At 52.1% G+C, this 16394-nt stretch overlaps 6 protein-coding genes across 6 annotated transcripts; 3 read left to right on the top strand and 3 right to left on the bottom strand.

Annotated features, from left to right (window-relative positions):
- Window positions 1-488: 488 nt before the first annotated feature.
- On the top strand, window positions 489-1393 carry J4E92_006089 (uncharacterized protein; the record flags this gene model as incomplete). Its single annotated transcript, XM_051497463.1, has 2 exons — window positions 489-1114; window positions 1165-1393. The coding sequence occupies 2 exons, from the start codon at window positions 489-491 to the stop codon at window positions 1391-1393; spliced, it is 855 nt and encodes a 284-aa protein (XP_051352110.1).
- A 3132-nt stretch (window positions 1394-4525) lies between these two features.
- J4E92_006088 (uncharacterized protein) lies at window positions 4526-5665 on the bottom strand (the record flags this gene model as incomplete). The annotated part of the gene is made up of 2 exons (XM_051497462.1): window positions 4526-5399; window positions 5448-5665. The coding sequence occupies 2 exons, from the start codon at window positions 5663-5665 to the stop codon at window positions 4526-4528; spliced, it is 1092 nt and encodes a 363-aa protein (XP_051352109.1).
- A 3208-nt stretch (window positions 5666-8873) lies between these two features.
- Window positions 8874-9548, bottom strand: J4E92_006087 (uncharacterized protein; the record flags this gene model as incomplete). Its single annotated transcript, XM_051497461.1, has 1 exon — window positions 8874-9548. The coding sequence occupies one exon, from the start codon at window positions 9546-9548 to the stop codon at window positions 8874-8876; it is 675 nt and encodes a 224-aa protein (XP_051352108.1).
- Window positions 9549-10069: 521 nt separating this feature from the next.
- J4E92_006086 (uncharacterized protein) lies at window positions 10070-11434 on the top strand (the record flags this gene model as incomplete). The annotated part of the gene is made up of 1 exon (XM_051497460.1): window positions 10070-11434. One exon carries the CDS (start codon window positions 10070-10072, stop codon window positions 11432-11434), a length of 1365 nt encoding a protein of 454 aa, XP_051352107.1.
- Window positions 11435-12730: 1296 nt separating this feature from the next.
- J4E92_006085 (uncharacterized protein) lies at window positions 12731-14783 on the top strand (the record flags this gene model as incomplete). The annotated part of the gene is made up of 2 exons (XM_051497459.1): window positions 12731-14317; window positions 14367-14783. 2 exons carry the CDS (start codon window positions 12731-12733, stop codon window positions 14781-14783), a joined length of 2004 nt encoding a protein of 667 aa, XP_051352106.1.
- An 823-nt stretch (window positions 14784-15606) lies between these two features.
- J4E92_006084 (uncharacterized protein) lies at window positions 15607-16297 on the bottom strand (the record flags this gene model as incomplete). Its single annotated transcript, XM_051497458.1, has 2 exons — window positions 15607-16133; window positions 16189-16297. 2 exons carry the CDS (start codon window positions 16295-16297, stop codon window positions 15607-15609), a joined length of 636 nt encoding a protein of 211 aa, XP_051352105.1.
- Between the last annotated feature and the right edge of the window lie 97 nt (window positions 16298-16394).

Below are 16394 nucleotides of genomic sequence, written 5' to 3'. Positions count from 1 at the left end.
AAGCGGAAGTTGTTGTACAAACGATGTGCGGGGAGAAACATCGACAAGATAGATATCAGCAGCAATCCCTAGCAATCAGCATTGATGTGTGAACTGTCTTGGCCAAATGTCCATCACATGTACGTGTGGTTTTCGTGGCCGTGATATCAGGAAGAAAGTCGTGGTCATAGTGCGCTGTGGTACAGCCTCGAAATTAAGGGTCGTGGTGAAAGATGGAAAATCCGACAGGATCGTAAGTACTGCACGTGTTTTACACTAAAGCGGAAAGGCTAGTTAGTAAGCGGGGTAGCTGCCCAGGTGCAGGAGGGGCCTAGGCCCAAGCTCCTGCCGCGCCCGCCAGCTCGCCAGGTACTCTCTCTCCCACGGCGCTTCCCTCGATGCTAATAACACCTTCCACACGAGCATTACGACCACTCCGACCACTCATGACGAGCGCATATTATCTCGCAAGACCTCTGTCCTCTCGATCACGAAGCGCCTCACCCAAAATGGCCGACACCCTATCTCTCGACGAGATCCCCACCCTCACCTTGCTCTACAAGCTAAAGAAGATCGTGCCCAGCGACGACAAGGGCCAGTCCACATACAACGCGTCCGCTACCCTCAACGACAAGATCAGCGTCATCCGACAAGACATCACAACGCTAGCCATCGACGCCATCGTCAACGCCGCGAATACTTCCCTCCTAGGTGGTGGAGGCGTAGACGGGGCGATACACCGCGCAGCTGGGCCCGGCTTATTAGAAGAGTGCGAGACGCTGGACGGTTGCCAGACAGGCAGTGCCAAGATCACAGATGGCTACGAACTGCCTAGCAAGAAGGTCATCCACGCCGTTGGGCCGATATACTGGAAGGAGGGTTCGCGCTCAGCAGAACTATTATCAGGCTGCTACCGTACGAGCCTGGAGCTTGCAGTCGAGAACGGCTGCAAGAGCATCGCGTTCTCAGCGTTGAGCACTGGCGTATACGGATATCCCAGTGGTGAGGCTAGCACAGTCGCGCTCGAGACAGTGCGCAAGTTCCTTGAAGAGGACGGCAAGGCGGACAAGCTTGAGCGCGTCATATTCTGCAATTTCCTCCAGAAAGACGAGGACGCGTACTTCAAGAACATCCCGTAAGTCTCAGGCGTCATCAGTCTCACTCCTTACACTAACGACTACCTAGTGACTACTTCCCACCAGTCGACTCCGACCCCAAGGCGCAAGAGGAACAGTCCACCGAACCCTCCGACCTCGCATCGCAACTTCCAGACGCCCCAACAGCCGACCCCAAAGATACTGACGATGCTCAACAGCCATCTCCGAAGAAGCAGAAGACCACCGACACCGACGATGACTTTGTCGTGGTCGAGAAAGATGACGTCAAGGAGGACAAGGCGAAGCCTGAGCTATGAGATCATCACAAAATAATGCGATAATGACGGCGAAGGTTATGGGGTTTTCATTGGCTTATGTCTGTACACGTTGTGATTTGGGCATACTGGGCGTTCGGTCGTTGGGCATGGGAGGCTTATACCCTGGATACGAGTCATGAACGAGCAATATTGATTCTCATCAATTGAATGACATACACGCTCAGTCGTGTCTTGCTCTTTGAGATCCGCGCTTTCCCTTAATCTAGTCGCAGACTAACTTCTCCCGATGCCATTCACTGACAGATTTGTTCAGAGTACTTCAGCTGTGTGTGCTTGCACAGGGTGATGCTTAGTCATTTCACCGGAAGATGCAGATTGCAGCCGAAGCCAGTCAAGACTCTTTCCATCAACATTTCGCCTCTACTGTAACTCGCAGAAACAATCACTACATCCCTCAGTCACCACACATCCCCTCTACAAACCATGCCGCACTTCCTTCAACCACTCATAGCCGTCCCATTGATCCCCGATTACAAATTCAACATAACGTCCGTCGAAGAAGACGCCCCATGCTACATCTGCCGCGAGCCATTCTCTATCGACGACTGCTCGCCCCTCCAGATCACTGCGTGTGGCCACATCGTGGGGGACAAGTGCTTGCTTGAGTGGATAAAACGACAACCCGGTAGATGCCCATACTGGAACCATCTTCTCCCCCATCGCCCTGCCCATGAGAGCTCCATGATACGCACTCTGGTCGGTTCGCATGTTGGTTTGGTGTGGTTCCATATCTTTGAACGTTACATCTTGGATCTACCGTATCTTTCTATTCGCGAGGAGATCCAATGTATTATAAGTCATCCGGATTGGTATGTCAATGGAAGTGTTCGAGATTTCCATATCATCTTGTTGGTAATACGGAACACTGTCCTTACCTGGCACTTCGGACTTGTAATGTCGCTTTTCTGGCGCTCGGCTGGCGATAAGCAGTTTAGTCGAGACCCTATAATGTTAGTGGGGAATATTCTGGTGGTGGTCATCACTTTGCTCAACATCTTGACTTTCCCGACTTTGGTAGCTATACTTGTTGACTGGTCTAAGAGGCGATCTAGAGCTAGGGCCGCAAGGACTCGACTGCGACGATGGTAAGATTGAGGCCGATAATCAAAGCCTTCGTAATCCAAGGAGTTTTCATACGGTGCGGTCGAGCCAGTGTTAGATAAACAGTTCCAAGTTGCGATCTATAAACAAGCGTCAAGAGTGCTAAAAAGAGTTTCTAATCATCCATTGCGCTTTGTTACACCACACCATCGGTATCATGCATGAGTGCACTCAATGGGTAATTCATTACTTCTAACTCTCAACTACTAAACTTCCCGATACCAGACTCTGCGTGTCGAGGTTACGTCCTGCTCCATCTCCCCAACTGGCCAATGCGTATCCTGGGGAGGAATGTTGTTGTGGTAAACCGGAGAAGGACGGCGCGGTCCATAAGTTGACCCACCGGGCGGTTCAGCTAGACGCGGCGCATCGACGATGTCACAACCTTGAGTCGGTGTCGATATGAAACTGGCATTACTTCGCGCAATATCGCTGACAACTGCTGTGCGGGGCGTACTAGGGGTCAGCGCCTGCGAAACACGTTGGACATCGGCGTCGGCTTCGACATCGGTTCTTTCCTTCTGGGATGCTGAATGGGTACGCCTGTGGAAGCACTGCCTCACAGTGGTAACAATCCATATGAGAATAGATATGCCAATCAGAGCGCCAATGACGCATCCGGCAATGATGCCGTTTGTCTTAGCGTCGTTGGGGTCGAGGCGATGGGTTTCATCATATGAGTACGTCGGCGTGGATGCAGGCACAGTAGCTTCGACGTACGGATATGATGGAGAAGGCGTCCAAGGTGGGACCGTTGGTACGGGTGCGATGGCTGTATCGGACCAGGCAGGTTGTGTCCACGCAGGTTCGGTCCATGCGGATTCGGTCCATGCTGGCGCTGAGGGTGTCCACCCCCACTGGCGCGCTCGAAGGCTGGCATTGCTATCAGAGGCCAGTGATTCAAGGCCAATAGTAGATGCGTCCATTACCACAGCTTTTGTAGGCTGGGAAGTGGATAGAGAAGAGCGAACAGGCGCTGCGAAGACAGCTGATACGCTCATAAAAGCGAAAGTGAGAAAGGCTGATAACATACCTGGTGTAGAGGCAAACATGTGGAAAATGATCTACAACTGCTAACGAAATACTCACTGCTGTGACGTTCGATCCAGCGAACTGTGAAGATTCTGATCGTATGTTTGCTGTACTGCGTGACCGTTACCCTTCGGTCCGCTGAATGCAATGGTCACTTCGCGCCTTGAGAATTCGCTTCAGGGCTGCACTTGAACCTTTTCAATTAGTACGGTGATGGTGTTGTCAATGTATAGGGCGCGTTGTGAGATGACATCGCTGAGGTTGGCGTTGGCAGTGGTACGTAGATAGTCGATGGCATGTCGTGGCGCTGGCGATTCATCATCGATGCAGTATACGCTTCGACAAGAGAAGTTACAGCGCTAATGCATGAATTTCTCGTATAACAGCTATTTAGTAGCGATGTCCGGACTCGTGTCACGCCGAAGCCGTGTCGATGGGTACACGCACCACATAAACGCCCTTGCAGAGCTTCCCACAACAGATCTGCGATAACCATGCTGAGACTATAAGCTTGGGTGTATGTCTTGGGGCAAGAACGAACTTCGCTTATGTCATCCGAACATATTTGACCGGCCCAACGTACGCGTGTCTGCCACGAAGAATGTAGTACAGTATAGCAAAGAGAACGACCATCCCATATCCCAATACTGCCCAGTTCATATCTGTAACTGTTGGTCGAGGCCCAACTGGGAAGAAACAGAACACCCAAGCAAAGAGCAGAAACAGTACAGCGATGATGTTGATCGGTAATCCAAGTCGTCCCAGGTCAAACTTGGACGGCAGAAGCGGTTCACCTCTTATGCGCTTCAGGGCAACGCACGAGATCGTGATCAGGTACGAGGTCAGCATCGAAGCTACACCAAGTGAAATGACCTGCATGAACGCGACGGTGGAGCCAAGGTTGATACATGACAGAATTACGACGAAAACCACCGTTATATAGGTCGAGTTGATCGGTACTTGGCGCTTCGTTGATACCTACTCGCTGTCAGTTCTCGTTTGAAGTAATAGCCATGACGAAGTAGGCTTTTGACGAACCTTGCTGAAGACATGCGCAAATGGGACTCCATTATCACGAGCGAAGGCAAATACCTGGCGTGAACTTGTTGCCATGATAGCAACGCAAGCGAAAATCGAAACGACCAACATTAAAACCGTCAGCGCAGTCGCGCCGCCTACGGACTTGGTCGTGTCGACGAAAACTTGAATGAAAGGCGTGCCAAGTGGGGTCGTAAGTACAGAGACTGTATCGGTGACGCAGAAGCAGAAGGTGATTGCCATGATCCAGCCGAGCAACCCGTTCCCGAGCCACGTCCACATCATAGCGCGCGGAATCACATGAGCGGCATCGCGTACCTCCTCCGCCATGTGTGCTCCCGCTTCAACGCCAACGAAGGAGCTGGTAGCGCTCGTAAGGCCAAGAATGACCGCGAGCGGAATATTCCCCCACATCATGTTGTCCTGGAAGAGCGTGAAAACATCGCTGGAAGAGTGGCTTCTGTCGCTCATGACCCAGAGTGGAATTACGACAGCGAAGAATCCAGCAACGTGCAGTATGACGACGCCTCCTTCTATTAATGGTAGATGGCGAGAGAGGTATGTGTTGAATCCCAAGCATATGGCCAGGACAGCCCAGATGAGGAGCGTTCCGTGCCACGCCTTCGGGATGTATGATGTATTGTTCAAGATGATGAGGCCCTGGATCTGTTTGCCGGAAAGATACGAAACGGTTGCTACACCGGTCTGCCAGCCCAGAACCCCGAGCCAACCTACCAGATAGCTGAGAAACTTCTGGCAGCTTGGTGGTGCGAACTCTGATACCCAGTGGTACTGTGCGCCAGCCGTTGGTGCCCTGCTAAAAGTGAGTAAGTATCATTTGAGGTGATCAAGCTGTACCCACATCGATGCCATCTCAGCCAGCGAAGCAACAACGAAGCCGAACCCAATCATGACGATGAAGTATCCCCAGATAAGCCCTGCTGTTCCGCCGTTGGCAAGAGCAAAGACGGATGTGGCAAGGATAGTCTCCCAAGTCGACAGAAGAACTATGCAGAATCCTAGAATGGTGACAGAACGGAAGTTTCGCCGGGTTTCCTGCGTCTTTCCCATGCGGTGCATGTCATGGGCGTCCGCTGTGGTCGCATCCTTCTCGGCCACGTTGTGATCCAGGCTATGATCGTTGAATATATCTTGAGGTTCTCCGATGTGTGCTTCTGCAAATTTGCTCGACATTATGACGCTGGAGGATCTTTGTGGGAATGAGACGCAGAGGGAAGTAGCAAGTCCCCATCTCGTGCGTAGACAAAAGTGTTCTTATGCCTGAGAGGTGATGCGGTTGTATCCTAGTCGACTTACGCCCTGCATATGTATATGGTAGCTCAATGAAGTCAATACCTGCGCCTCGCTGTAAAGACGATTTCGCGTACCGATGCTGCAGTATTGATTAAGCAGCTTGCGACCCAGCGCTCGTCATTGGCAGACGGCTGGGCGTACAGCGAGCAGCGATAAGTTTTGTCTTACGGTGAATATCGCACTGCCGAAAGCATATGGATGATGCCGTTTGTGCTGACAGGTAGATATAGCCAGGCCTTACGATGCAGGCAATCTGCCATCGGAGAGATCATTGGTAGATAATATGCTGTGATCTGGCTATCTGCAACGTGTCGCACATGTGGAGATCTAGACGCTCATACTCATCGGTCAAGAACTCAAGCACCCGTAGCGAGACAATGTTTCGAAAGTCGTGATAGAGTCGAGGCCGTCTGTGCTGTGCGAGAGCGTGCCTGAGCTCTGGAGATGATTAGAAGGCAGGTGCCCCTGCGCCAACCAAGAAAGGCTAGCTCACGACGCGTTCTTAGCGTCTTCGGGGTCCAAATGTCGCCAGGGTCTTCGGCATCTTCAATCGCGTCGCTTTCACGCAGCACCTGGAAACCTTCTCAATCCACAATACATTGCCGTCGAATTGGATGCCTTCTTCTGAGTCGCGACATCATGCTCGGCCTGCCTCACTCGCATGCCTAGAGTGTCGGCGTACCCACCTCAAGTGCGACGGAACCCAACCTATATGCGGGCGCTGCCAGACTCGTGGTTTTGCATGCACCTACAAGCGTTCTGGACGAGGTCGCCGACGTGGTATAACGCGCGCAGATACTGATGAGCAGCCGACACTGTCTCACACCCCACCCGTTTCTTCTGGCCAGGTCGCGCAACCCGCTGTTGCACAAGCGCTGTCCTGTACGTCCTCTGCAGCGCAATGGCTTCCTCTCGACGATGCAGCCGTTCCACCAAACTCGGCCCTACTGCAGCGTCGAATATCAGCCACTCCGCCAGATCAGAATGCCGAGTGGGCTGACGATGAGCAACTGGTGAATCTTTACTATCTGAACTTCCACGCGAGTCACCCAATCCTTCTCCCAAGGGACATGTATTGGCAACAAGGATACCCTCGTTATCTGAAAGCGGTAGTTCATCTCATCGGTGGTCGCTATTCACATGCTGTCTCGCTCGACGAATTGCGCGAGAACGTGGCACGAGAGTTTGCTCAAAGCGAAGGAAACACAGCCGAGATGGTACAAGCAGGACTCCTCAACAGTATCGCCCTGTTCGCGGAAAACGCTACGGATCAAGGGCAGAAGATGCTTGATTCCACGATCGAACTAGCTTTACGACTCGGCATGCACCAGCGGAGCTTTGCTTCAACGCATGCTGGTGATCTGACTGTGCTGGAAGAAAGCATGCGGAGAACCTGGTACGAATTGTACGTGATCGACGGCTGCATCGCGGCATTGCAGCGAAAATCGACGTTCAAAACCAACACAGTAAACGCTGATGTTCTTTTACCATGCGAAGACTTTACTTACGAAGCCGGAATGTGCTTTATGCCAGCAACTATGGCCGAATTTCACGGCAACGTCTTTGCCGAAGAGGAAAAGGTGTTTTCTTCCTTCTGCTACCGCATAGAAGCCGTACGTCTTCTCGGACGAGTTCTGACTATCACTGGAAAGCATGGGGTGGATCGAGATTTGGTGCAGGCCGTTGACAATGCGCTTGCTGCATTCTTATACCACTTGCCACGCTCCAAAAGCGAAGCGGAGATCTCAAACACCTTCGGTGATCTGGACGAACTCATGTTCCAAGCGCACACTATCATCCAATGGAGCACTATTCTCGTGCATTACCCCAGAGGCGATCTGATATCTTCTGACCTATTAACACAAGACGTACTTGGAGCCAATTGTACCAAGCTCCTTTGTCCCTGCAATCGGCAACATATCCACTCCGTCAAAGCCATCGAAGCCTCCAAGACCATAGCTATGTTAGCGGCGCTGCGCACTCCAACTCAAAAGCACACACCATTGTTTGTGTATCCACTGGCTCTCGCTGCTGTCGTTCAGCTTTCCATCGGCGCGATGCACGACAAAAGCCCCCGGCGTTGCTTGGACCAGCACGCCGACCGAGTCAAGCTGTTACTTGGGGTACTCAAGTCTATGAGCCGCCAATGGTCGGCTGCTGGGATTGTGTTACGCACCTTGAAGAGGGTAGCATCTGCAGTATTCCGTAGTTCCTCCGTCGATTCACCGTCCAGCATAGTTGCTCCTCCAGCCACATCAATCGATAACGATGCTTTCCCCGATTTCGATCTCCAGGATTTGTACGGACTTGTGGGCCTTGATAATAACTCGTTAGGCATATGATAGGCTCGGTTTGGCCTTTAAAGTCTACTTCAACCATTCGGTCCAAAGTGCAACTATACATCAATCGCTTCATCTGCGCGAACCATTGGAAAGGATCGTTGTGCCGTGTACATACTGTCTAGCGTCATCCCCGCCGACATAGTGCTTGAGCCTGCCTAGAAGTGCTCATCGCCACTCAGTCCCCGTCTTCCATGACCCTTCCTTCAATTTGATGGGAAGATGCATCAAAAGCTCACCACTTGGTGTCGGTAATGGGAGTCTACCAGCGCGTATGTTTATCTGCAAGGACGGATGCAGCAGTTTTGGCGCGTTGAGACTCGCGTCACGTTCTTCTCGCAGGATTCGGAAATCGTCCTCCGCATGGTTCGCAAGATGCCTATTCTTCTCCTTATGATCCCGTACAGTCATCCAAGGCACGGCCTCGCATCGTTGAGGACACGCTGGATAGTCATGCCCAGTCCAAATCTTGGTTTCACCCGGCAGTTCCAGTAGCTTTTGTGCCGAAGCATACAAGCTCTTTGCACTACCGCCTGGAAAGTCACAGCGTGCCGTGCCTATGTCAGCGTGAAATATCGAATCTCCGCAAAACACATTGGCTTGGTAGTGTTAGTATTGAGCACAAATACAGATCGCTACAGCGAGTACTTACTGCCGACCTGGTAACCGATATGATCTGGGGTATGGCCTGGAAGATGGAGGACCTTCACCCTTAAACTCCCAACTTCGAACATCTCATCATCTTCGAAAAGATGATCGAACGCGTTCTCGTACTCAACAGCGGGGATACCATATCTCACAGCAAAACGCTTCTGGACCTCCCGAATTCGTTTTCCGATGCAAATGGGTGGTTTGAAACCTTGCCGCGATGAGAGACGCTGCTGGAGGTAAGAAGCTGCTGTCAAGTGATCGGCATGTGCGTGCGTTTCCAGTATCCTCTCGATGTAGTACCCTTCTTCCAAGACCGTGGCCAATAGATCATCAGCTGTTTGAGTACTGATTGTCTGGGTAGGCGCCTCATAGTCGAGCACAGGATCGATAATGACAGCTTTCTTGGACGAGGCGTCTGCTACCACGTATTGCCATGTCCCTGTCTTGTCTTCAGACAAGCTGTGGATTGCGGGCTCGTAGGACCTTATGGTGTGAGTGCTGTAACTTGATCGGTTTCGGGCTTTCCGCGGGATCTGTAAAGTCGGATTGGTCAGGTTGGTGACGGTGCGGCCTGCCCAGCTCGAATAGTTCGGTGGATTTGGCAATCTGACTGTTCCTTTTGCGATGCATTGAGGTGTCGTAGGAGTCATTTGAGCCATCGATCGTTGCTGTTGCCTCCTATTGCGGACCTCGGGGGTGTGGTGAGACGAGTTCGGCGATCGCCAAAGCGCCTGGATGCGTCTAGATGAGCGTAAATTCTTCATGCCCTAGGATGGGATAGTTAATATTATCCGTGTATCAGCGTCCACTTGTTCATTACCTCCTCCGCTTCGTCTTAAGTATTTATCAATCTCGGGAAGCTGACTGTGCCCAGGTGGTGCCACCTCCATGCAGAGTTCGGCGTCTATCCCACGACGGCGTTTTAATCCCCGACATGAAACGCTTTTGATCGCCGACATAGCAACGACCTATGGACTGAGCTATCTACCTCCTCAAGATTTTCGTAGGTCTTGAAGAGTTGTTCCGTCCACCGTCCACCAACCGCAAAATCGTAAAGAGTCACATTACAGCAGATCTACAGTTTTTCGAGCGAAAACAGAAATCATTCATATTACTTCTTCAATCCCCCGTTAGCCATTACCTCCACACAACCTCAGCAGCTAAAAGAATAGCTATCTACATGGCCGGAATGTATTCATCGTGCCATCGCTTCACATCGACGTCCCTCCGGACTGCGCTCACCACAGCAAGTCGGCCAGCTGGTCGAGGCCTCGCGACAGTCTCACCTGCGACCAGCACATCAAGACATCACAAGGTTATTGTTATTGGAAATGGTTCAGCTGGTGTCGCAGTCAGTCATCAACTGTTACGAAAAGGACGCTTTAAAAAGGACGACATTGCGATTGTCGATCCGAGCACTTGGCATCATTACCAACCGGGCTGGACATTGGTGGGCGGCGGCTTGAGCAACAAACCACAATTCAAAAGGCCGATGATCGAACTTGTCGCATCTGAGACGACGTTCTACAATGACCATGTGGTGGCCATTCACCCGCAAGACAACTATCTGTCGCTGGGAGACGGTGACAAAGTCCAGTATGACCATCTCGTCATCGCCCCAGGCATCAAAGTCGATTACGACGGCATCAAAGGCCTTAGCGAAGCAATGGCCAATCCTGATAGCCTTGTAGCGTCTATATACAGCTACGACCACTGCGACAAAGTGTTTCGAAACATTCAACGTCTCAAGAAGGGCTCGGCCATCTTCACCCAGCCTTCCGGTGTATTGAAATGCGCAGGCGCACCTCAAAAGATCATGTGGCTCGCAATGGATCACTGGAGACGAGCAGGCCTCTACAGCAACGATCCCAAGAAAGCTACTATCAAGATGACTTTCGCGACTGGTCTGCCCACTATGTTTGGCGTACCGAAGTACAGCGTCAAACTGAACGAAATGCGAGAAGAGAGAGGAGTCACAGGCCTCTTCGAACATAATCTCATCGAGATTAATGGGAATACTGCGACATTTGAACGACCGAACGGCGAACAGCCCGTACAGCGAAATTTTGACTTCCTTCATGTTGCGCCCCGAAATGTACCGCACGTTTTTGTGAAAGAAAGCGGGTTGAGCAACGACGCCGGGTATGTGGATGTGGATCAGCACTCTCTCCGGCACAAGAAGTTTAAGAACGTGTGGTCGCTCGGCGATGCGGCCAGTCTGCCTACATCGAAAACAGTGGCTGCGATCACATCCCAAGCGCCGATTCTCACACAGAACCTCCTGCTTACCATGGATGGCAAGGAGCCAGAGTCCGAATACGATGGCTACACTTCATGTCCGCTTCTGACCGGTGACAAGAAGGTGCTTCTTGCGGAGTTCAAATACGGTGGTATGCCGAAAGAGACGTTCCACACATGGTTTGGTGTTGATCAGGCAGTGCCGAGACGTGCTTTCTATCATCTAAAGAAAGACTTCTTTCCTTGGGTTTATGATCGATATCACGTGAAGGGCCAGTGGGGTGGCCCAAGTGGCTGGATCAGGTAGCTTTAGATAAGTGCTGAAAGGTATTGCGATGCGTCTTTTCGAAGGATTGATCCCCTGCATGGAAGTGTTGGATAACGTATCGTATGTATCGGCAGGACTACCTAGTATTGGCAATGGCGCGCAGTCGGCGCAAGGACTAACTTTGGCGTATTCATCCTTTTGCTCGCTGGTGTTGATGATTCTACTGCTATCATTGAATAAGGGGCGATATGTGCATGGGCGGCTATTACGAAGAACACGTGGATGTGTGAAATGTTGATGTTACCTAGGTATGGTCTGGACGGCAGACGCGTGTTGGCGGAACAGCACGCTAAGGACAAAGATAGCTTAGCGCATAGCATGACGTAGGCGTGCTGGCTGACAGGGCGCGTTTGAACTTTGACAATAGGGCGTGCAACAAGGAGATATGTATAACCAGCGCCCAAGCCACTCTTCCCTCTGCTACTGTCAGCCCGAATCACGTACGCGTTACATCCCACTCCGACTACTGCAATCGGTTCCGATTACCTAGCACCATGACTACGAAGACCTCTCGGATCTCTTGCCGGACTTTCGTCGGTCATGCATTTGCCATTTCGAAGGCCTGTCGCTCTTATCACGGCATGTCCGAGTCTTGGAGACGAGGAACAGTCGGCACATGGCGCTAAACCTCTGGTGCAACGTTGCTTCTGCTGTGCAGGACCTCGAACTGGATTTCCCTTGGCCGCTCTGCACGAGAGACGAGGCGCGACGACATCCTCAAAACCCTACGCCACGGCGAGGGACCAGCTGGAGGCTGATACAAGAGACATGTTTGCATATCAATACCCTCTTATCTCACGCCCACATTGATATGCACATTGCGAGCCCAACCAGGCCGAGCATGACTCCCTTCCAAGACGTGGAGGTGCCGTTCCACCCGAACATACCTTGGCTGCCAAGGCGCGCCTCCGCACCCATGGGACATCTCCACCTACCAAGTTCCTGCGCAAACGCCTCCCACGGGCCTGAATGTTGGTATCAGTAGCTGCAGACGGGTATCATGCCCGTAGTGCTACCCTGGCACGCGACATGTTATCATTGAGGCGTCGAGTCGTCGCTGGCCGTGGCTGCGTGGTGACGCGCGCCGCGACTCTGATCTAAGATCAGGACCGCAGGGGTGTGCGACGACATCATTAGAAGAGAGAGTTGTGCCCAGGCTGGGTTCTCTCACTGCACCTCTGCCGGGCTTGTCTCTTTGCCCTCTCCATGCAGCCTCTCATATCGCTTTACTCCTCCACCTCGTCTCACTGAGCGCATCGATACCATTTGCCCACCATGAACGTCATCCGCAAAGCTGTGCGGGCGATGTTCCCTCCGCCTCGCGTGGCGCCTGACGGTCGCGCGGAATGGCCCTCTCGAACACCATATGTGCTTGCTTCCATGGGTGGAGCGATGGGATTCGGAAATTTGTTACGTTTCCCTTCCCAGGTCTTCAACAACAACGGCATCCAATGGTTTATACCCTACCTCATGGCTGTCTGCCTCCTCGCGATCCCGGTGCTTATCTTGGAAGTGGCTATTGGACAGGCCTACCGCAGTGGCTGTGTCATCGGTTACAACGGTCTTGATCGACGCTTTACGGGCGTTGGGTTCGGAATGGTCTGCGTTGGTTACGCTGTGGCCATCTACTACATTCCCATTCTATCCTGGGTCATGGTGTACTTCCGCAGTTCATTCCGATCCGCAAACGACTTCCCCTGGAAAGATAACCCACAGGAGTACTTCAGTCGTGTCGTCAACGAAGTCCCCGCCATTCCCGCAGTCTACAGCGATGATGGCAGTCGAGTCCTTCAGTATGCCTCATATCCTGGTGTGAACCTCGATGGCGAGCTTGTCGGCTGGGTACTCTTTTCTTGGTTCATCGTTTGGATCTGTTTATACAAAGGCATCGCCATTACCGCTCGCGTCGTCTACATTACCATCGTCTTGCCCATTATCATGACCGTCATCCTTGTCGGCCGGGGTGCGTCTCTGCCCAACGCTGGCCGAGGTATCAAACTATACTTTGGGGAGTTCAACGGCGATCAGCTTGCCGCAGGCAAGATTTGGCAAGCTGCAACCAGTCAGGTCTTCTACTCTACCGGTGTCGGTTTTGGCTATTACTCTGCCTACGCCTCGTACAACTCCAAGTTCTCCGATGCTGTCCAAGACGCCATGATGATCTGCAGTGCGAACGCGCTATTTGAGTCGTTCGCGGCCTTTGCTGTCTTTGGTGTTGTCGGTTACTTGGGCCTGCAGCCTGGTGTTGGTGATCCGGTCGGAACATATACGCTCGGCTTCTACACCCTCCCCAGCGCCATCCAGGAAATGCCTGGTGCTCCATTCTGGTCTGTTCTGTTCTTTCTGACTCTGTTCCTACTTGGTATCAGTTCATCGTACGCGCTGCTCGATGCTATGATTACTACCATCTGCGACACTCACTGGGGAAGGAAGTACAAGCACTCGACCATCGCTACGATCATCACCGTTATCTCGGCCCTGGTATCATTGTTCTATTCAACGGGATTCGGTTATGAAGCTACCAATGCTGTTGACGCACAGATCAGCAACATTTCACTCATCTTCGTCGTATGGGCTGAGTGCGTATGCGCTACTTCGTTCTACCGCTTCGTCGACGTCATAGGTCAGGTTGGTGCACCATCCTTCTGGCTGTACCAATGCTCGTACATTGGTGCGCAGATCATCGGCAATGCCATCGCACATACAGTTTCCGACAAGATCGGTGCTGGTGTTGGCTTTGGTCTCTACATCATTGGCACAATCCTTGCTATTCTCGTCGCCAAAGATCCCACAGTTCCAGCTCCCAAATTTTGGGGCCGTAACAAGATCTTGAACCGCGTTTGGTGGGTTGGCCTCTACTCTGTAAGTATACCCTTCTCCAGTGACATATTCACTTGCTAATACTGTATAGGGACACCAACTTGCGCGCGACCTCAACTATGTCGTGTGTGTGGGCAAGCAGTGGCGACTACCCGTCTTCTGGGCACCCATCCTTCGATACTTCGCCGCACCTGTGCTCTCGATCATCTTCTGCTTCGCCTACCCCACGTTCTACGCCATCCGTGGCGACCCCCTACAGATCTTCGGTTTCATGGTCGCCCATCTCATCGTCCTAGTCGTCCTTGTCGGCTTCATCATCCCCAAGAGCCTCAATATCTTCGTACCTCCAGAACGCCGCGAGGAAGGAAACAGACAATACGCGCCCCAGACAGTACTCGGAAAGGACGACACAAACATTGTGGGTGGTGTTGCGCCTGGGCAGGAGTACGAAGCCGGCTTGTCAGTGCCGCCAGCTTACGACTCTGACAAAATGGAGGACAAGAAGTGAGTGGTATATGCAGCGGCATCTGATTCTGGTGGATGTGCGTATGAATGATCCCGCCCATTGCAACGAGTACCCAAGCGCCCGATCCAGATTTGACAGCCCATATGCATTGATCTTAAGATCACCTCCATTGCGCCAGACTTGCCCATTGCACTTCTACTCCCCGGTTTTGCCTTTCTTCGCCCATGACGCTTGGAAATAATTGTTTCTCAGGCCCCGTTGGAAGCTTACCTGGCTTCTTTATTCACATATACATTTCGAAATCCAATCACACATACCATTTGTTCAACAGTTCCTACACAGCCACTGAGCTGCTACACGCCTTTTCCAACCCAGTCGGCTGACTGTTATGATGCCGATTATCCGAACCCCCCTCGCTCCTACTTCCGGTGTATCTCGTCGATCGGGGCTGAGCTGGCATGATCGTGACCGCGGTTCTTTGAGTCGTGCCGTGCCCTTACGGTCATGCTTGATCCATCGTAACGTATGCAACGCTATGTGTCAACTCACATGTAACCTCTCTGAAAAGACTCGTAACTCTACTGCATGAAGGGACTGGAAGCCTCACGTCGCATTCGATGTGCATAACTCTACTAGCGCCTTTCGATCCGACAAGATGCTATGGTGCGATGCATTCATCTAATTGCGGTCTTCATAGCCGAAGTTAAATCACAGCCGACTATTCATCAGTCTCTCCGACACTAAAAGCATGGTCACTAAATACGATGGATGCATTGCGACAATGTGGCTGAAGCTTGCGGTACGCCGCGCTGCAGCTGTTCCCGATGTGTGATTCTGTCGCCTTGAAACGCGGCCACCTCCGATCTTAGAATCCCCAAGCCACTCCACCAAACGCTGCTGCTCCACCGACCATCAGCATCGCGCCAGTCGGCAGCGGCATACCCGGCGCCTGTCCTTCGCTGTCCGAAGCCTCTACCCCAGTTTCCTCAGCCCCACTCGCGTCACCCGTGCTTGCCGGTGTGGGTGGAAACGTAGCGCCCACGATAGTAGCCATAGCAAACTTCAGATCTGTCCATGCTCTCAATTCCGATTGCGAAAAAACGGTCGGTGTACCACTAAGTATAGAATATTTCTCATCGTAATAATCGGCGTCGCACGTAACGGGGACTTCGGTTAGCACACCCGTCCATGAACAAGCACCGTTCCTGGTTATTGCACTCGGCATGGTCATGTGGTACTCCCATGTCTCGGGGCCTTGAAGCATGGTGAAGGGAATGCAACCGTCGATTTCTGCTTCTGGTGTCTCTATTGGTACGGCGGTTTTGTAGAATGACCGCGCCCAGGATATCATGCTGTCGAGAGACGCTTCTCGTGCTGATTCTTCGGCTGGAGCTGTTGAGTAAGGATCAGCGGCGGTCCTAGCAAAGAACGACATTATGTTACATACACAAGTACGTCGATGAAGGTGTAGGAGTTGGAGTCGTTGTTTCGGGACACTTCTTCTCGTAGGTAGTGGCAGTGTCGTCGGACGACATGAAGGTAAGAGTCGGCTCCATTGGGTTCATCAAGTGTAAATACGTGAGATTATATTGCGCGTTGATTGCGCTCGCCAAAAGAGACGCGACCAGAGAGCTCCTCATTACTACGTTGCTG

The sequence above is a fragment of the Alternaria infectoria genome (assembly GCF_024043175.1).
Source record: "Alternaria infectoria strain BMP 0036 chromosome Unknown scaffold_9, whole genome shotgun sequence".
Taxonomy (NCBI): domain Eukaryota; kingdom Fungi; phylum Ascomycota; class Dothideomycetes; order Pleosporales; family Pleosporaceae; genus Alternaria; species Alternaria infectoria.
Note: the sequence above shows the minus strand (reverse complement) of the source record. Positions and strands in the feature narration are given on the sequence as shown.